Consider the following 20206-nt stretch of genomic DNA (forward strand, 5'->3'; position numbering starts at 1 on the left):
CGGAAGCGGCGGGTCCGGCGCCGGCGCGGGGAGGCAGATGGCGGAGGCCGGGCAGCAGCCGCCCGGGGCCCCGAGCCGCCACGAGAAGAGCCTGGGGCTGCTCACCACCAAGTTCGTCTCGCTGCTGCAGGAGGCCAAGGACGGCGTGTTGGACCTCAAGCTGGTGCGGCGGGGGGGTCTGCCCGGGGGGGATTGTCGGGGGGCGGGGTCTGCCCGGGGGGGGCTGGGGGGAGGGATTGTCGGGGGGCGGGGTCTGCCCCGGGGGGGGCTGGGGGGAGGGATTGTCGGGGGGCGGGGTGTGCCCGGGGGGGGCTGGGGGGAGGGATTGTCGGGGGGCGGGGTCTGCCCGGGGGGGCTGGGGGGAGGGATTGTCGGGGGCGGGGTCTGCCCGGGGGGGCTGGGGGGAGGGATTGTCGGGGGGCGGGGTCTGCCCGGTGGGGGGATTGTCGGAGGTCTGCTCTCTGAAGAGGGAGAGGGCACCACTCTGGGAGGGGTGTGGGGGGAATTGCGTGTGTCTGGGTGGGGGCTCTGCCCTGTAGGGAAAGCGGTGTGGGGGTTATGTGGGGCCATAGGAGCCGGGAGGGGAAGCTCTTTGGGGTAGAGTGGAGGCGTGTGGGAGCTGTTCTGGAGGGGGTTTGGGGGGTTGCGCTGGGAGGAAGCAGGGGACTAGCTGGAAGGGGCTGTGCTTGTGGGGGAAGTCTGCAGGGGGTGCTTTGGGGAAAGGAGGGCAGATGGGAGGAGAAGCCCGTTGAGGAGGGGAGCTTAGAGGCATGTGGGAACTGTCTGGGGGGCGCACAGAGGGGCACGTCGCTCTCCATGTGGTGTGTGGACCGCAGGGGTGTGGTAGCTGTTTGTGAAGAGTATGCATGGGAGGGTGCTCTGAGATGGGCACGGAGCTGTCTGTCCATCAGCAGGCAGAGCGTCTCCCTCAACAGGAGGGCACAGTCGGGCGGGAGAGGATCTCTCTGTCCATGGATTTTTGCAGACGGGTAGGGGATTCCTGCAGGGTGTGAGGAGTTTGTCTTGAGTGTCAAGTGGTAGCTGCATGCAGGTGGTGAGGTGAATGTGCATTTGCTCAGATAAGTGATCCCCGATCTGCGCGTTTATGTATCACAAAAGCATACTGCACAGTTTGTCCCCGAAGCTCTCTCACCCCAGTATGTCCTGGATCACTGACGTGTCTTACTGTACCCCAGTAAGGAGTCTTGTCAAACTGTGCAGCTCTGGAAGGCAGCTTGAATCTCCCTTTGTGAAAAAGAGATGCTTTGGATAAACTAACTGTGATGGGGTTCAGGGGTCCCTCTGCACTGCACCCCATTTGCTGGCAGGAGTGACTCTCACTCAGCAGGTACAACAGGAGGTTTATTAGGCAACAGATGCCCAGTTTTTCACAGAAGCGACAGTACAGCAGTCAGAGACAGTCCTTCCAACCCGTCCTGGGGAGAAGACCCCGAGGGGGGCCCCTCTGGGGTGTAGCTTCCCCCCTCCTCAGGCTGGCTGCCTTCCAGCTCTCTCTTCCCCCAGCCTCTAACTGCTGCCCCCGATTCAAACCCAGCTTGGCTCCTCCCTCCTCTTTGTTCAGGGCAGACGTATTACCTGCCAGTTGTAGGCCCACGGTCATCCTCAGCCACTGGGAGCTGATCTGCTTGACTCTCACATCCAGCCTGAGTCTCACATGCACTCCCCCGATTCCATCACACTAACACTCAGGAAGGGGCTGGGAGGTGGGCGTAGAAAGGGGCGACTGACTGGGGCTGCAAGGGACGGAGTGGTGGGGGTGGGGTAGGAAGCCATGGGCAAGGTTGGGGTATGGCTCAGCCTGGGGTAAGTGGAGGTACCATATTCCCCTTGGGTGCAGTCATGGTATTACAGGGACCTTGTTTAATGTCCTGTCCTGGTGTTTGGCTGCATCCTGCCTTCTCAGCCTCCTGAGCCTTCTCTGCCCTGGGAGCTGCTGCTTATGCTGCTGCGTGTGTGTAAGGGGGTGTTGTGATGTTAAAGTGACATTTGGGATGGGCATCTGCCTCTGAGAACTGTTGGCACCTATCAGAGATCCCCGGCATCCTGTAGGTGGTGGCTGTGGGCAGAGGCTGCCAGCTGCCTGGCAGTGTCCAGACACCTGAGAGAGTGGAATGCTCACTCTTCAGAAGCGGGTCTCTCTGGGGTTGCCTGTCTGGGCAGTGGCGCTCCAGGCAGCTGGAGGAATCTCCCTGGGATCCCCAGTGCTGCCCTAGGCAGCAGGTGCAGATCCAGGCCTCCACGTGGGAGCCCAGGGCTGGATGACCTAGAAGGAAGCACTTGTGTGTCTGGGCATGGTGAGGGTGCAGCAGAGGTCCTGTCTCCAGCTGGGCAGGATTTCTCTGCTCTCATGTGGTTGGGGCTTGGGGGCAGGGAATGCTGATTGGCAAAAGCGAAACTTTGCCCAGACCTTGTTGGTTTTGAAGCAGCTGTTGTCAGGGGGGTTTTTGGGAGCGAGGATGGGCCTGAGAGAGGAGCCTCAGCCTTATCCATGGCAAGGTGGGTGCTAGAGTGACATTCTCTTTCTTTGGCCCAGTAAATATTTCACGGGCTGGAAGGGACCACTGGATTGTTTCGTCTGACCCCTGTATAGCTGTGGCCAGCCCACCGTCTGCACAAGATGGAACAGCCCTGACAGACCCCCTCTGTTCCTTGTTGAGCCGTTTTACTCTCCTGCCGGCTCCACGGTCAAGCCGCGGGAAGGCCCAAGTGCCTGAGCAGTCTGGGCCAAGAGAACCAGGCATCCAGCACGACCTGTCTCCGGTATCGGGCTGTTCCTGTCTCGCCAGAACTCAGGGGAGCCCTTGAGACGTGAACAATTGCCCTTGGCTGTATTGTGAGCCAGCAGAGCTGTGCAAACGCAGCCGTCGCTTATTGCTTCCGGGGCCTGCGTCTGTACCTTGTACTTTGTGGGGTTGAAGGTAGCTTGTAGGCAGGGAATTGTCCCTGTCCATCGGAGATCTTTGCTCAGAGGCAGCAGCGTGGGCTCTGTGCTTTACTCAAAGCCTGAGCCCACGTCTTGTCTACACGTGGAAATCCTACCAGTGCCACATGCCTCAGCGGAGTTATATGTCGTGGCACATCAGCTCTCTGTGTGTTCCTGGAATAAGTTGCCCAGGGAGGTTGTGGAGTCTCCAGCACAGGAGATAGCTCAGAGCAGGTTAGATAAACCTTTGTCGGGGTAGTCTAGAGCAGCCTGGTCCTGATGGGAGGGCAGGGGTCTGGGCTTGATGACCTCTCGAGCTCCCTTCCCGTTCTAGTATTCTGTGATTAACACTGCTGACCTCTGTCTGGCTTCAGGGGTAAGCAGGAGGTTGCTGTCAGAAAAGTGGTGTGTGTTTCCTTCAGAGGTGGCTGCCAGCTGGGATGCCTGTTGTCAACGTCACTGAAAGTGAACGGTGGCTTCTGGAGCGCTGCACTGTAGGAAGGTGACCAGACTTGTCTCCTGCAATACCCAGTGGCGCTGGGTGTGTTAGAACACCCGTGCCAGCTGTTCACAATGCCCAGCATTGATGTAATTCACACTTATTTAGGGTGACTTGGGATGGAAACTGCAATAACTTTCCTTGCTGGGGACTCCCTGTGTGTTAAATACAGCAGTACTGCCAAGCAAAGAACAGTTATACCAGAGGAAACATCTCGTGTGGACACTTGGCCCTGGAGCCAAGAGAGTCAAGGTGATGACCTAAGTGCAGTCTTATCGCAGCCATCCCGACCTGTGCAGAAGGAGAATAGAAGAGGGGGCTGAAATTTTGAGGACCAAGCTTGATTTTAGTGCCTGGGCTGAACAATTCCCATTCAAGAGATGTTGGCAGCTCACTCCAGGGAGGCGGTGGCACTTTCCAGCCAGAGTCGTGGAAGTTGTGGAATAAATTTTGTTCTGTGCACCGAGGCATATGTGGATGTGCACCGCCCATAGAAGCACAGGCTGCTGGTTGTGGGTGCTTCACTAGTGAGCTGGGTGGCTGCCCAAGCACTCAGCTTACAGGGAACACGGACTGTGGGGTTGATTTTGTCTGTAACTGTGGCTCAGAGCCGCAGTAGTTCTGATGCCCTGGGGAGCAGGGTCTGTGACTTGAGAAGTGGGGGCACGCAGGCAAGGCTGTTGGAAGCCGGGGGGAGGCAGAATGCAGCTGCGGATTTCTGGAGTCAGCCATCCTTCTCTGGCGCGCAGGCAGCGGATACCTTGGCAGTGCGGCAGAAGCGGCGAATCTACGACATCACCAATGTTCTGGAGGGCATTGGGCTGATAGAGAAGAAATCCAAGAACAGCATCCAGTGGAAGTGAGTGCTGGCGACGTCCTGAGCGGTGTGGCGGGGCTCGGGGAGAGCGGGGCCTTGGGGGCTGCTTTCTGTGTGAGGCCTTGCCCACATCCACTTCCCCCTCCGAAATTGCCCACCCTGGCTGCTGCGGCCCCACCTGCACTAGGACTGGTGGCAGAGCCACAGCTTGCAGCCTCGGCTGGCGTTTCGTCAGCCCTGCTCAGAGCTAGCGCTCCCCGGCTGAGCCGCGCCAGTAGCAATGGTGGGAAGATGCTACTGCCAGTTCTTCGGTGGCTGAGCGACATGGCTGTTGCTCTGGGGGCGCATTAGCTGCGGTCGGGGCTCCATTCCCTCTCCGGGTGTGGAGAGAGGAGGGAGTCTGCCCCCGGCTGAGGGTGGGCTTCCGTGAGGAGGTGGACGATGGGCTCCTCCCAGCGGGTGCAGGATAGGAGAGAGTGAGGCGGGGGCGGGTGGGGACCGCAGGCGGCCGTGAGGGGTTGAAGACCTTGCCCACAGCCTGTGTGAGGAGCGGGCGGCTTTGCTCCTCTTCCCCGGCAGGGCAGCCCCGGCTCTCTCTCGGTGGGGCGGGTCGCTCACCCCTGTCTGTCCGGCCCAGGGGCGTGGGCCCGGGCTGCAACACGCGCGAGAGAGCCCACAAGCTCACTGAGCTGCAGGCGGAGATCGAGGACCTGGAGCAGCGGGAGCAGGAGCTGGAGCAGCAGAAGCTGTGGGTGCAGCAGAGCATCAGAAACGTGACGGAAGACGTGCAGAACAGCAGATATCCTTTCCCGGCTCCGGCTCCGGCTCCGGCTCCGGCTCCGGCGCTTCCCTCTCCTCCCCCGGGCCGGGCTTCTCTTCCCGTAGCGCCTTTCCCAGGAACCCCACGGAGCGCTGCACCACCCTGGCACGCAACCCCGCCCCGGCTCCGGCGCTTCCCTCTCCTCCCCCGGGCCAGGCTTCTCTTCCCGTAGTGCCTTTCCCAGGAACCCCACGGAGCGCTGCACCACCCTGGCACGCAACCCCGCCCCGGCTCCGGCGCTTCCCTCTCCTCCCCCGGGCCGGGCTTCTCTTCCCGTAGCGCCTTTCCCAGGAACCCCACGGAGCGCTGCACCACCCTGGCACGCAACCCCGCCCCTGCCCCGGCTCCGGCTCCGGCGCTTCCCTCTCCTCCCCCAGGCCGGGCTTCTCTTCCCGTAGCGCCTTTCCCAGGAACCCCACGGAGCGCTGCACCACCCTGGCACGCAACCCCGCCCCTGCCCCGGCTCCGGCACTTCCCTCTCCTCCCCCAGGCCGGGCTTCTCTTCCCGTAGCGCCTTTCCCAGGAACCCCACGGAGCGCTGCACCACCCTGGCACGCAACCCCGCCCCCGCCCCGGCGCTTCCCTCTCCTCCCCCGGGCTGGGCTTCTCTTCCCGTAGCGCCTTTCCCAGGAACCCCACGGAGCGCTGCACCACCCTGGCACGCAACCCCGCCCCCGCCCCGGCGCTTCCCTCTCCTCCCCCGGGCCGGGCTTCTCTTCCCGTAGCGCCTTTCCCAGGAACCCCACGGAGCGCTGCACCACCCTGGCATGCAACCCCGCCCCCGCCCCGGCTCCGGCGCTTCCCTCTCCTCCCCCGGGCCGGGCTTCTCTTCCCGTAGCGCCTTTCCCAGGAACCCCACGGAGCGCTGCACCACCCTGGCACGCAACCCCGCCCCCGCCCTGGCTCCGGCGCTTCCCTCTCCTCCCCCGGGCCGGGCTTCTCTTCCCGTAGCGCCTTTCCCAGGAACCCCACGGAGCGCTGCACCACCCTGGCACGCAACCCCGCCCCCGCCCTGGCTCCGGCGCTTCCCTCTCCTCCCCCGGGCCGGGCTTCTCTTCCCGTAGCGCCTTTCCCAGGAACCCCACGGAGCGCTGCACCACCCTGGCACGCAACCCCGCCCCCGCCCCGGCTCCGGCGCTTCCCTCTCCTCCCCCGGGCCGGGCTTCTCTTCCCGTAGCGCCTTTCCCAGGAACCCCACGGAGCGCTGCACCACCCTGGCACGCAACCCCGCCCCGGCTCCGGCGCTTCCCTCTCCTCCCCCGGGCCGGGCTTCTCTTCCCGTAGCGCCTTTCCCAGGAACCCCACGGAGCGCTGCACCACCCTGGCACGCAACCCCGCCCCGGCTCCGGCGCTTCCCTCTCCTCCCCCGGGCCGGGCTTCTCTTCCCGTAGCGCCTTTCCCAGGAACCCCACGGAGCGCTGCACCACCCTGGCACGCAACCCCGCCCCCGCCCCGGCTCCGGCGCTTCCCTCTCCTCCCCCGGGCCGGGCTTCTCTTCCCGTAGCGCCTTTCCCAGGAACCCCACGGAGTGCTGCACCACCCTGGCACGCAACCCCGCCCCGGCTCCGGCGCTTCCCTCTCCTCCCCCGGGCCGGGCTTCTCTTCCCGTAGCGCCTTTCCCAGGAACCCCACGGAGCGCTGCGCCACCCTGGCACGCTGCGGCTTGGGCTGTCTGCATCACGCCTAGCGCCGTGGAATCCTGGGCAAGCACTGGGGCTACTCGGCGCCCCCGCACACAAGCAGTTCATAATACCAGGCACACAGCCGCGGACTAACAGCAGGCGGCAACGTGAGCCAGCGGGTAGCAAACCGGCCAAGGGCCAGTGCAGGGAGCGGGGAGGGAGGCGGGTGCAATCAGTGTTGGAATCTCTCCTGGACCACTGGGGGCTGCTCCACTTGTATATGTGAATATGTCTAATTGGAGATACACATCTCCTGGAGCTGGAAGGGACCTCGGGAGGCCATTTCGTCCAGTCCCCTGCCCTCTTGGCAGGACCAAGCACCATCCCTGATGTCTGTCTGCCCCAATCCCTAAATGGCCTCCTCAAGGATTGAGCTCACAACCCCAGGTTCAGCGGGCCAGTGCTCAAAGCTGTCCCTTCCCCCCTTCCACTTCTGGGGGGAGTTCCGTTGGGAAGCTGAAAGGTTACTTCCCTCAAAGACATGCCTGCGCCTCACTTCTGGCCATGCGGTGTTCCACTAGCACCAGGCTGCACCATTGCTTCAGTACAGACTCTGACGAATGCCTCTGAGTCAGCAGTGCTACATTTGCAGGCGTGTAGCTGCTCTGGCAGGTTTCCTATCTGAGCGTCACCCCTGCTGCCGTGCACCTGGCTTGCAGTGCTCTGTGTGCAGGTAGAGCTCCCCTCCAGACCACTTCAGAAGCTCTGTTGCTGGCATTTAGAGTCTTCTGGGAATTCCTTTCTCTGCGTGCAGGAAGGAGACCCCACGACAGGTGCTCTTTGAATCCTGTGTCCCCCTCAGGAAGCTGCACGTTTTTTCCTTAACTGCAGGAACGTTAGCCTTTGTGACCCACGAAGATATCTGCAAGTGCTTCACAGGTGAGTACATGGTGCTGGTCTCTGACTGATCCCCCGTGGCTTGAGGCAGCAGAAGGAGCCATTCTCCCCCATTTCCCAGGTCCCCAAGATGTGCTGTGGCCTCAGCCTGTGCCCTCTTCTCCCACAGCCCTGGGGATCAGCTGCCAATCAGGTTCAGCTGTGTCATTGCAGGCCAGGGAGTCCTGGGTGGGACTCAGACTGTTCTGCACAAGGTGGAAAGCATAACATTCCCTGGAACACGCTTCTAGCCAGGGGCTGTCTACTCTGTCCCTGTCTCTGGGGCCCTGTTGTCCTGTGGGCAAGCTTTCCGTGCCAGGGTTCCTTGGCAGGCCCACCCCTTCCTAGGGAGATCACTGTTGAGTCCTCTCCAGGCCCTGCGTGCAGCCGAGAGGAACCAGCGTTCCTTGTTCTGTGCCTCATTCCTACAGGCCTTGTCGCTCCAAGGCCCTATGTAACCTCACTCCCCTTGACTGTTCAGCGCTGGCTGGATGCCGAGGGTGCCGGACTAGAGAGGTTCAACCTCTAGTAACACTGGAAGTTTGGCATTTACATGGGTGCCTTAGGATCCCCCGTTTTACAGACACCACCAGCTTTGTCAACAGCCTTTGTGTAAAACAAGTTGCTTTGGGCCAGGGGATTGACCGGAGCAACCTTGAGTTGCCTGGCTGAGATTAAAGATGCTACCCTCTTGCTGTTCTTCCTTTCTTAGGACTCTTGGGCTTTTCCTCCCTGTTACATATTTTCATTAATAAACCAGGCAGCGCTAAAAGCAAAATTCAAAACAAAACACACTTATGCCCTGTAAAGTCTGAAATGTCAGCGGCACGTGGGCCAGCTGCAAGTGTGGTATTTCGAGTCTTGCTTTCGGAGTTAAGGGAGAACTCACGTGGTATTCCTGCAAGCCAGGGCCTGGCTGCTCTCTCGAGGCGTATTTCTAGGGTCACTCTCTGCCGGAGCTCTCACCTTGCCCCAGCTCCTCTTCCTGGGGAGACACTGACCCCTTTTGTTTGCTGCTGGAGTTCTAGCTTTCCACGTAAGAGTGAGCCACAGAATCACAGGGCTGGAAGGGACCTCAGGAGGTCATCTAGTCCAACCCCCTGCTTCAGGCAGGATCAGCCCCACCTAAGTCATCCCAGCCAGGACCTTGTCCAGCCGGGACTTAAAAACCCAGGACCGGAGCCTCAGCTGGCTGGAGATCTGTCTGTGCTCGCAGCTCAAAGGGTGAAGACTCAGGGGTCGAGTGTCTTTGCTCACTGGCTGCTGTTGTGCTGTGGGCTCTCTTGGCCCTGGCTCTGGGGCATGTTTAGAAACCAATGCGAACAATATTCCCCACGCAGGTCCCTCTTCCTTTGGCTCAGAGCCTGGCACCTGTGGAAACTGACCTGGGGCCTGTGGTGGCACAGAGCCCCTCCCTGGGAGTCAGGCTGCATCAGTGGGCTGAGCTAGCGCCAGTGGGGGCACAAGGGCAAGCCTCTGGGGAGAAGGAAGGGCATGTGGCACGTTGCAAGCGTTCTTGGGTCGTCCTGGCCCTGCCTTGCGAGGGAGCTCTGGTGATTTCCTCGGGGTGGCGTGTGAGGGGTGGATGCTGATTTCCCGGGAAGCCCTGCTAGCTGGGATGCTGGAGGAGTTCTTGGGGGAGAGGCTGGCTGGGCCCCAGCGGTCAGAGGCATCCCCTTGCATGCTGACCAGTTTGCTTTCGCAGGTGACACCCTCCTAGCAATCCGAGCCCCGTCAGGCACTCGCTTAGAGGTTCCCATTCCGGAGGTGCGTGCTGTGTTGGGCTGGGCTGGGCTGGGCCGGGCCAGGCCGAAGGTGACCTGGGGTGGATCACTGCTTGCTGGGTTCTTGGGAACAGGGTCATTCCACGGCCTTGGGAGCAAGGGCGGCAGTGGGCGGAGGGAGGGGTGTTCCAGTAACATGCTGAGCCCTGCCAGGCCCTGGGTGCGGAAGTCCTAGGTTGAGGAACGCTATTAATTGTGTCGGGTCCTTTGCCTCCTGGTTACCTCAGGGCCTGAACGGGCAGAAGAAGTATCAGATTCACCTGAAGAGCACTAGCGGGCCGATCGACGTCCTCCTTGTCAACAAGGATGCTTTGAGCTCTCCCCCTGTGGTGCTCCCTGTGCCTCCTCCTGAAGACCTCATTCAGTGCCAGCCAGTCATGCCTGCTAAGCCACAGAGATTGCCCGTTGCCCCCGTTCAGGAGGCATCTGTCCCCAGCGGAACTCAGCCGTCCACGCCCAGCAGCGCTCAGCAGGACAGCCCGGCTGCACAGACCACAAGCGCAGGTGGGTGGTGGCCAGGAGAGTGGGAAGGTACCAGCTAGGAATGGGGGGAAGGCTTTAGGGCTCTGACGGGAGCACTTCTGAATGGCTGGACCCACGCGGCCCTGGGACGACGAAACATGGCTCTCCCCCACTGGATCAAGCAGCTCCTCCCTGGGCGACGTGTCTGGGAGCTGAAGTGGAATTACTAGAGCACTTGAATCAGTGAATCCCAGGGGCGGCTGGGGCCAGGCTGGCTATCCCCTTTGCTGTGTCCTGCAGGCTCTGGGGGCAGTCTCAGCCTCCGGGAGGGGTTGAGTCCGTGTGCGCGAGTGACGCAGGCCCACCTGGGGCGTGAGAGCCAGGTGGAAAGCCTGCTGTGTGCGCTGCTGACAAACCTGGCCCCAGTGCGCGTCAGTGCTCCTGAGAGCAGCTGGCTCTGCTGCTGTGGAGGCCCCCTGAGACCTCCCTCCCCATCTGTGTGTTTCAGCGGCAGAGCCCAAGAGCAGCAGCGACTTCGATTCTCTCAGTGCGGTGGCTGCGCCAGCCAACCAGCCGGCACCGCTGGACACGCAGCCGCTCCAGTCGTCGGCCTCGCTGGACAGCAGCTCCGTCCTGCCCAGCCCCTCTGCCTCCTTTGAGCCAGTCAAGCCGGGTCCCACAGAGAGTGAGTGTGGCCTTGGTGCCAGGGGGACTCCACCACGGGCAAGGGCTGAAATGAGGCTGGCACTGCCCACACAGGGCGGAGCTCTGCTTGGTTTTCTGCTGTGAGGCATCAGTTGAGCCTCCCAAGCTAGGAACTAATGGAGGGGCCGGCAGAGGCGGGCCGTGGCTGCTCCTAGTAGAGCTGTCTCAGGCGAGAGGCTGTTTGCCATGTGCGGTCTGACACTGGTGGGCAAGCTGACCTCAGAGTCCCTGCCAGACCTGCAGGGCTTTGCTCGGGTGGGAGTGCCCCAGGACGGGGGCTTTCAGCCGCTCCCGTGGGGCTGCTCCCTCGGCTGGTGGGAGGGTTTGCCGGACAGCTAGCCTCTCTCTGAGCCCCCAGAGAGGCATTCGCTGCTCTTCTGGGATGAGCTCTGAAGCCTGCCAGCACTGCAGGCGAAACGGGCATCACCTCGGCGGGGCGCAGCCGCTCCAGGATGGCACCCAACTGTTCACATGGTGCAGCCACATAGGCAGGAAGCGGTGTGCAGTCTCTCTGGGAGCTGGACTCCAGCCAGGCACCACAAATAGCCCAGCTCTGCGAAGGGTGGGGGCACTTCACTGGCATGCAGCTAAGGCCCCTGTTCTGTTTCCTGTCCTGGACACGGGCTCCCTTCCCACCCTGGGGTGGTGCAGAATGGCCAGCCCCTTGGAAGTGCCTGGGCTGAGCTGGAGGAGTTTGAGGGTGCTGGGGGGGCTCTGTCATGCCTGCAGGAGGAAGAGGGGAGGCGATTAGGGAGCCTGCCAGGGAAGGAGTGATGGGCAGAGCAGACACGCAGGGGGTTACAGTCTCCACCCCTCCCACTGGTGGGTCTGGGCAGATGGGACAGGCCATTGCACGAACCTACTTCCCTGCCCTGTCTGCTTGCCCATGTAGTCGTGGTCTTCCGCTCAGTGGCTGGAAGGGGGTCGGGTGGGGAGAATGCTTGCCCAGGGGTCTGGGTTGGTTCTCTGCTACTGCACAGGCTGCTTGTTTGACCCTGAGCCAGCCTGCCCGAGCCTGTCCAAGACCTCTGTGGTAGCCTGGCTGTGCCGTGCTGGGGTTCAGGATGTGTTTGTTAATGAATGCGAAGGGCTCCAATGCCATGGGAACAGGGGCCTCATGGAGTGGCCCCTAGATAGGAGGAGCTCTGAGGGGCAGGTGAGGCCCAGGAGCTGAAGGGAGCCGGGGAAATCCTGGGTTGGGGGTCACACCATGTGACCTGATGGCTGCACGACCCGCAGCCTCTGAGCTGTATGTATCCTGGGCACTGTCCTTGAATTGCCACTGGCTGCGGTGAAAAGCACCTGACTGGGACTGGGTGGTATAACCAGCCGGCGGTGCCCCCTCCAGGCCCGGGGGGCGGTGGTTGCCAGGCCACGTGGGACCTAGGAGTGAGGACACGCGTCCTGGGCCGCAGCGGGCCGGAGCCAGGGCGTGTGCTGCTGGGCACAACGCCAGCCTGTTTGGGTCCTTGTCTTTGCAGTGCTGGAACTTCCCAAAGACCTGTCAGAGATGTTCGACCCCACGCGAGGTACGCTGACTCCTCCCGTCCGGTGCCTGCTTGCCCTCCCTGTGCTCTCGGGGAGGAGGGTCAGTCCCCCTCCCTGTCCGTGGCACAAGACAGAGGTTCATCTAAGGGAAGGGCCGGGTTTCCTAAGGCTGCTGAGTGGCGCCTCTGCAGGCTCGCTGGATACTGAGTGCCTCTGGAGGCTTGGGGAAGGACAGCGGTGTGAATCTGGCCGTGCGTACGGGTGCTGCCGGCAATCATGGTGAAGCCTGGCCATTGTGAGCACGTCAGGCATGGACCGACTTGCCCTTGTGGCAACGTAAACCGGTGTTCTCGGCTCCCCGGCAGCCCCTGGGACGAGGGGGTGAGACAGAGCCCAGCTGGGATAGTTTGGTACTGGGCGCACAGGGCCAGCGTACGGATGATCTCTGCAGTGGGGCATTGGCTTGGGCTACTCTCTGCTCTGTAGTTCCCCATGGTGCAGGCTGGGCCGGGGTGAAGCAGCTAGGGAGAGGCCCTTGGGTTGTTCTCTTCTGAACGACAGGTTTTACGGTGGTAAAGCATCTGGTTTGAAACCCACAGCAGCGATGGCAGGACCCAGGGATGGGGCCTGCAGCAGGTGCCCCGGCCCCCTGGGCTTCTGCCCTGGGGTGGGGGCTGCTCTTGCACTGGTGGTGGTGCGGAGGGAATACGGGGTTACAGGCCTAGCTTCCTAGCCCACTGCTTGGTTTCCAAGCCTCCCACCGGGTCGGCAGGGTCTCCACCGTGCCTCTTACCGTTGCTGTGCAGTTTGTGTTGTAATTTCCCCTTTCTTCCGGAGCTCCCTCTTGGCCAGGCTGAGCCGGCTGCGGGGGGGCAGAAGCACCTCTCGGGTGTGTCTTTCCCGGGGTGGTGATTGTCCTAGAGCAGGGCTGGTGAGATCCCGCCTGCCATGCCCACAGCGCAGCTCAGTGCTGCTCACAGCAGCTGGCCGCTTCCTGCGGTGCTGTGGGGGCAGGGCGAAGGCAGGGCTTTGTTCACTGGCCCCATCCCCGGCCAAATCAGCCAATAGGAAGGGAGAGATTTCGCTGGGGGTGTGGACGGTGCATAAAACCCTCCCCTGCAGTTGGGAGAGCCACATGGAGCAGCCAGATGCTTTGAGCGGGGCTGGGGCTGCTGGCAGGCAGAGGGGGCTGCTGGCCAGAAGCTGCTTAGGTCAGCGCCTCCCAGGCAGAACCTGCCTCTGGCTCTGCACCCCAACTCCCTCCCAGGCCCTGCACCCGCTCCTACACCCCTCCCCCAGGCAAGAACCCTCTCCTGCACCCGGGCACCCTCCTAGACCCTGCCCCAGGTCTCAACCCCTCCTTCCCCCAAACTCCCTCCTGCACCCCAGTTCCTTACCCCACGCTCCCTTCTGCCTCCTTCCTCGCCCCTCCCACTCCCAGAAGGGTGCAGCCTTAGCCCTTGCGGTGGCCCCGTCCATCGAAAGTGACTGCCCACCCCTGCACTAGCTGGTAAAATCTCTGTAGGAGTTCATGGGCACAGCTGAAGTCCAGCCTTGGTCACATTGCCATGAGTGTCTGGGTTCATGGAGTAGAAGCGATCAGATGTCTTTCAAACTTCTCCCTGCTTCCAGCAGCCTTTCTGTTAAAGCCCCTCATGCACGCCAGCAAAGCCACGTGCCCTCCAGGGCTGTGACCAGGCTGGGTTTCAGCGGGGCAACTTCTGGTGCAGTTTTATTTTTTAACAAGTGTTTGGAATATGTCCAGGTTGGGAAAAGTGAGCATGACTGGTACTGGCCCCGACCTGGGTCAGCTGGCGGCGCTGTCTCGGGGAGCGCGGCAGGGGGAGAGGCTCAGACCTGGGCCCTCTGGGGCTTGCCCCAGCCCACACTTTGTTCCCAGCTAGTGCAGGGTTCTTTGGCCCATCTGATGCCCGCTTACCTGCCCGGTTTCTGCCCCCGCCCCAGCCCTTCCCACAGCAGGAGTCGCTGGGGCCTGAGCTTGCTTTGAGCTGCTCCAGCGCTCCTCCCTGCAGTTCAGGTCTTTTATGGGGCTTGCATGGTGGTGTGGGGGAGCGGACTAGCACCGTTTTCCTCACTTGCTGCCTCCCCTCCAGAGTGTCTGAACTCCGAGCTGCTGGAAGAGCTGATGTCCTCTGAAGGTGAGTCGGGGGGGACGGGGCTGTCACTCGTAGGCCCTCTGGCGGGGGGGGAGGAGGCAGCCTCACGGAACGCCAGCCCTCAGCTGCTGCAGGAGGAGCAGGGAGATGTGTTGGGAGGTCCCTGTGCTGGGCCTGGGGGGCACCAGGCAGCAGGGAACGCCGGCCCTTGTGTTCCACGGGGTAACGTGATGGGAGGTCCCTGTGCTGGGCCTGGGGGGCACCAGGCAGCAGGGAACGCCAGCCCTTGGGTGCCGCGGGGTGACGTGACGGGAGGTCCCTGTGCTGGGCCTGGGGGGCACCAGGCAGCAGGGAACACCAGCCCTTGGGTGCCGTGGGGTGACGTGACAGGAGGTCCCTGTGCTGGGCCTGGGGGGCACCAGGCAGCAGGGAACGCCAGCCCTTGGGTGCTGCGGGGTGACGTGACGGGAGGTCCCTGTGCTGGGCCTGGGGGGCACCAGGCAGCAGGGAACGCCAGCCCTTGGGTGCCGTGGGGTGATGTGACGGGAGGTCCCTGTGCTGGGCCTGGGAGGCACCGGGGGCAGGGAATGCCAGCCCTTGGGTGCCGTGGGGTGACGTGACGGGAGGTCCCTGTGCTGGGCCTGGGAGGCACCGGGGGCAGGGAACGCCAGCCCTTGGGTGCTGTGGGGTGATGTGACGGGAGGTCCCTGTGATGGGCCTGGGGGGCACCAGGCAGCAGGGAATGCCAGCCCTTGGGTGCCGCGGGGTGACGTGACGGGAGGTCCCTGTGCTGGGCCTGGGAGGCACTGGGGGCAGGGAACGCCAGCCCTTGGGTGCCGCGGGGTGACGTGACGGGAGGTCCCTGTGCTGGGCCTGGGAGGCACCGGGGGCAGGGAACGCCAGCCCTTGGGTGTCGCGGGGTGATGTGATGGGAGGTCCCTGTGCTGGGCCTGGGAGACACCGGGGGCAGGGAACGCCGGCCCTTGGGTGTCGCGGGGTGATGTGATGGGAGGTCCCTGTGATGGGCCTGGGGGGCACCGGGGGCAAGGAACGCCAGCCCTTGGGTGCCGTGGGGTGATGTGATGGGAGGTCCCTGTGATGGGCCTGGGGGGCACCAGGCAGCAGGGAACGTCGGCCCTTGGGTGCCGCGGGGTGACGTGACGGGAGGTCCCTGTGCTGGGCCTGGGAGGCACTGGGGGCAGGGAACGCCGGCCCTTGGGTGCCGTGGGGTGATGTGATGGGAGGTCCCTGTGCTGGGCCTGGGAGGCACTGGGGGCAGGGAACGCCAGCCCTTGGGTGCCGCGGGGTGATGTGATGGGAGGTCCCTGTGATGGGCCTGGGAGGCACCGGGGGCAGGGAACGCCGGCCCTTGGGTGCCGCGGGGTGATGTGATGGGAGGTCCCTGTGATGGGCCTGGGAGGCACCGGGGGCAGGGAACGCCGGCCCTTGGGTGCCGCGGGGTGACGTGACGGGAGGTCCCTGTGCTGGGCCTGGGAGGCGACAGGTGGGCTGGTGCTGGAGTTACGAACAGCCTGATGCTGCTTTCTCTTCCACAGTGTTCGCTCCCTTGCTCCGCCTCTCACCTCCCCCCGGAGACCACGACTACATCTACAACCTGGACGAGAGCGAAGGCGTCTGCGACCTCTTCGACGTGCCCATCCCCAACCTCTGACTTGCGGGGCGGGGCTGGCCAGGAGCCCGGCCTGCTCTGTCGCTGGCTCGGAGAGGGTCGCGGTGCGAGTGCTCGCCGAGGGGCTCCGGCCGGACTAGAAGCAAGAGGCGGACTTGTGGCCGTGAGCCTCCCTATGGCGCCTCTGCTCCCACCTGCACAGCCGGGGCCTCTGGTTACCTCCCTCCTCTGCAGCTCTGTCTTGCCACTGGATCCGTGCCGTGGGCGTGACCCGGCCCTGTGCAGCTCTGCCTGTGTGCCTCTTGGAGCTTCCTCCCACCCGCACGCCTTGGATTTCCTGCACTCCCGTGGGCACTTTGCATCTCCTAGGCAGCTCGCAGAGCTCGGCCCGGGGGTGCTGCTCCTCCCTGAGCCAGGTAGTTCGCTTGCCAGGTGAAGAGCAATTGGCAGGGGCTGGGCTGGCCTGAGCCGAGCCAGGCACCACGCTCCCCTCGGGGCTGAGCCACGCACCATGCAGCCCCTTCTGGCAGGGTTAGCTATCCTGCAGTCAGGCTTGTGGGTTAAATCTCCAGGCTCAGGTGCAAAGGGACGTGATTCCCGCTCTCTCTCTCGGAGCTGTGCGACGAGGGCGTTTCTCCTGCCACTTGGGGGTCCGTCTGCGCTCCCCGCCTGGGGCAGGGGGCAGAGAGCTGTCGGCTAGTACTCTGCCGTGACGAGCTGGGGCAGGGGGCAGGGGGCAGAGAGCTGTCGGCTAGTACTCTGCCGTGACGAGCTGGGGCAGTGGGGCAGAGAGCTGTCGGCTAGTACTCTGCCGTGACGAGCTGGGGCAGGGGGCAGGAGGCAGAGAGCTGTCGGCTAGTACTCTGCCGTGACGAGCTGGGGCAGGGGGCAGGAGGCAGAGAGCTGTCGGCTAGTACTCTGCCGTGACGAGCTGGGGCAGAGAGGGAGAGAGCTGTCGGCTAGTACTCTGCCGTGACGAGCTGGGGCAGTGGGGCAGAGAGCTGTCGGCTAGTACTCTGCCGTGACGAGCTGGGGCAGGGGGCAGGAGGCAGAGAGCTGTCGGCTAGTACTCTGCCGTGACGAGCTGGGGCAGGAGGCAGAGAGCTGTCGGCTAGTACTCTGCCGTGACGAGCTGGGGCAGGAGGCAGAGAGCTGTCGGCTAGTACTCTGCCGTGACGAGCTGGGGCAGGGGGCAGGAGGCAGAGAGCTGTCGGCTAGTACTCTGCCGTGACGAGCTGGGGCAGGGGGCAGGAGGCAGAGAGCTGTCGGCTAGTACTCTGCCGTGACGAGCTGGGGCAGGAGGCAGAGAGCTGTCGGCTAGTACTCTGCCGTGACGAGCTGGGGCAGGGGGCAGGAGGCAGAGAGCTGTCGGCTAGTACTCTGCCGTGACGAGCTGGGGCAGGGGGCAGGAGGCAGAGAGCTGTCGGCTAGTACTCTGCCGTGACGAGCTGGGGCAGAGAGGGAGAGAGCTGTCGGCTAGTACTCTGCCGTGACGAGCTGGGGCAGGAGGCAGAGAGCTGTCGGCTAGTACTCTGCCGTGACGAGCTGGGGCAGGGGGCAGAGAGCTGTCGGCTAGTACTCTGCCGTGACGAGCTGGGGCAGGGGGCAGGAGGCAGAGAGCTGTCGGCTAGTACTCTGCCGTGACGAGCTGGGGCAGGGGGCAGAGAGCTGTCGGCTAGTACTCTGCCGTGACGAGCTGGGGCAGGAGGCAGAGAGCTGTCGGCTAGTACTCTGCCGTGACGAGCTGGGGCAGTGGGGCAGAGAGCTGTCGGCTAGTACTCTGCCGTGACGAGCTGGGGCAGGGGGGCAGAGAGCTGTCGGCTAGTACTCTGCCGTGACGAGCTGGGGCAGGGGGCAGGAGGCAGAGAGCTGTCGGCTAGTACTCTGCCGTGACGAGCTGGGGCAGGAGGCAGAGAGCTGTCGGCTAGTACTCTGCCGTGACGAGCTGGGGCAGGGGGCAGGAGGCAGAGAGCTGTCGGCTAGTACTCTGCCGTGACGAGCTGGGGCAGGAGGCAGGAGGCAGAGAGCTGTCGGCTAGTACTCTGCCGTGACGAGCTGGGGCAGGGGGCAGGAGGCAGAGAGCTGTCGGCTAGTACTCTGCCGTGACGAGCTGGGGCAGGGGGCAGGAGGCAGAGAGCTGTCGGCTAGTACTCTGCCGTGACGAGCTGGGGCAGGAGGCAGAGAGCTGTCGGCTAGTACTCTGCCGTGACGAGCTGGGGCAGGGGGCAGGAGGCAGAGAGCTGTCGGCTAGTACTCTGCCGTGACGAGCTGGGGCAGGGGGCAGGAGGCAGAGAGCTGTCGGCTAGTACTCTGCCGTGACGAGCTGGGGCAGGGGGCAGGAGGCAGAGAGCTGTCGGCTAGTACTCTGCCGTGACGAGCTGGGGCAGGGGGCAGGAGGCAGAGAGCTGTCGGCTAGTACTCTGCCGTGACGAGCTGGGGCAGGAGGCAGAGAGCTGTCGGCTAGTACTCTGCCGTGACGAGCTGGGGCTGATTGCTGAAGCACAGACAGCCCCGTCCTCCCTCGGAAGTGGATCGCGCACCTGGAGGCCGGGCCCAGGCCCGTGGGCCTCGCTTTCCACGCCTGGTCTGGTGGCCAGGGGCTGGCTGCTGTGGTGCTTTCTCTGTGCCTCCCGGCTGCTGGCCAGCTTTCCCCTTGGAAGGTCTGCGGTGGAGGCTGGCGACGCGAGGCAGCCTCTGCTCGCCTGGCTCTGGATTCTGGTCTGTGGAGCAGGCAGCCCTGCTCTGGGCAGTGCAGTGGGGCCTCTCTGGCTTGCACTGTCTTCCAGGCCGTGCCTGCCCCGAGTCCGGCTTTGAGAATACCTTTGCTTTGCACCTTTCTCCAGCAGCTGTCCCCACACCCGTTGGTTGACTGCTCCCCTCAGCCCCCGGGGTGTGCGTAGGCTAGAGCCATCCCTGGTGGTGCCCAGGAGAGGTTACGAGGCGTGGCCTGTGGAACGCACCCTTAGAGAACAAGTACGTGCTCCCAGGGCAGGCGGATCTGGGCTGTCTCCTTCTCCCTGTCCCCTGCCAGCAGGGAGTGCTACTGCTGGAGGGACCTGAAGGTCCCCAAGGCACCACATGTCCCGGTTGCTGCACCTCTGTCCTGGAGGGCCTGGGTGTGCATTCGCCTGGACCAGGCGTGGGTGACCTATGGCCCGGGGGTGGGGCACCACGTGTGGCCTGCGGATGCCTGGCTGTCCCTTGGCCCACGCAGCTGTCATGCACTGGGGCATCAGCCCCACACTTCCAAGCTTCCCTTTTCCCTCCCAGCCCGTTCCTTTAGAGTGCCACAACCCCCTGGTTTCTGCTCCTTCCCCTCCCTCCCTCCCTCCCCGAGCTCAAGGCTGTGAATCGGCTGTTTGTGGGGTTCCAGCTTCGGGGGGGGGCGGCCAACAGGGAGGCTGCAGGGCGCAGGCAGAACCCCAGTGGGCTGCAGGGCCACTCGTGCAGTTCACCTGTTGTGAGTAGCTAGAGTTCTCTATGGCTGGCAGGGCCCTACTCCCCTCCAAGCTGTTGGTCTCTGGCCGTCCGTCAGCCAGAGTTTGGAACAGAGATTTAGTGCGAATTGCTGGTGACAAATGAACTTGGATTCGTATATAAAGATTATTTTTTTACACTTTGCAGCTGAGGACAGTTGCCTGTGGTGTTTGTACAGGGTTTGCAGAGTGAATAAACAGGGTCTTTCCAGAGGTGCCTCTCAGGGCTTGAGTGCCCCCAAGCGGCGGCTAGGCTGGTGCTGGACTTGCTGGCCTGCACGCCGTGAGGCAGGTGTCCTCTGTTCCAGAGGCACCTTGGACCTGCTGCTGTTCCCCAGCTGCACTCCCGCGCGTCTGCTTGGGGTCGGTCTGAGCATGTGGGAGGGCGGTGCGGTGCGTTGGGTGCAGGCAGCTTCGGACTGTTGGACCAAGAACTGAGGCAGCGCAGAGAGCTCTGCAGGCTTAAGTGCCTGGCTCTGTGTCCGCCAGGCACAATGCAATGCCTCATCTACAGTCCAGAAGCGGCCAGCCGAGTTCTCCTGCCATCCACGTAGCCAGGGAGCAGCGTGTGCAGGGAAGACAGGTGCCATGAAAGCAGAGGCTGGGTAAGGGGCTGCAGGGACCCAGAGTGGGGCTTGGCAGATCAGGGCTCACCAGGTGGAGTGGGGAAGGGGGCCTGGCACTTGGCCATTCCTGCGTGGAGATTTAGGACAGGCCTCCCTTCCCTGCTGACGGCTTGGCCATGGGCATGTGGGGGCAGAGCCCTGCACAAGTGGAGCAGATTTCTGCTTCTGCCAGTACAGGGTTCCGGCACTCCACCTTTAAACCACACCTCTGCTGGGCTGGGGCCTGTGTGCCTGCTCGCTCTGGCAGTGCTCAGCTGGAGGGATGGAGGCCAGCAGGGTC

At 63.3% G+C, this 20206-nt stretch overlaps 1 protein-coding gene and 1 long non-coding RNA gene across 3 annotated transcripts; both read left to right on the forward strand.

The window, feature by feature from the left end:
* E2F4 (E2F transcription factor 4) lies at positions 1 to 16607 on the forward strand. Of its 2 annotated transcripts, XM_075008892.1 has the most exons (10): positions 1 to 163; positions 4193 to 4302; positions 4898 to 5059; positions 7598 to 7641; positions 9344 to 9405; positions 9650 to 9926; positions 10393 to 10569; positions 12071 to 12118; positions 14192 to 14236; positions 15751 to 16606. In XM_075008892.1, the coding sequence occupies exons 1-10, from the start codon at positions 38 to 40 to the stop codon at positions 15864 to 15866; spliced, it is 1167 nt and encodes a 388-aa protein (XP_074864993.1). In that variant the 5' UTR covers positions 1 to 37; the 3' UTR covers positions 15867 to 16606. The 2 variants fall into 2 exon arrangements, with proteins under 2 accessions (XP_074864993.1, XP_074864994.1); XM_075008893.1 differs by lacking the exon at positions 14192 to 14236 and having other exon boundaries at positions 15751 to 16607.
* Positions 16608 to 18131: 1524 nt separating this feature from the next.
* Positions 18132 to 19452, forward strand: LOC142020707 (uncharacterized). Its single transcript, XR_012647489.1, has 2 exons — positions 18132 to 18221; positions 18270 to 19452. It is a non-coding gene; the product is annotated as an uncharacterized LOC142020707 (long non-coding RNA).
* Positions 19453 to 20206: the final 754 nt, after the last annotated feature.

The sequence above is a fragment of the Carettochelys insculpta genome, chromosome 14, assembly GCF_033958435.1.
Source record: "Carettochelys insculpta isolate YL-2023 chromosome 14, ASM3395843v1, whole genome shotgun sequence".
NCBI lineage: Eukaryota > Metazoa > Chordata > Testudines > Carettochelyidae > Carettochelys > Carettochelys insculpta.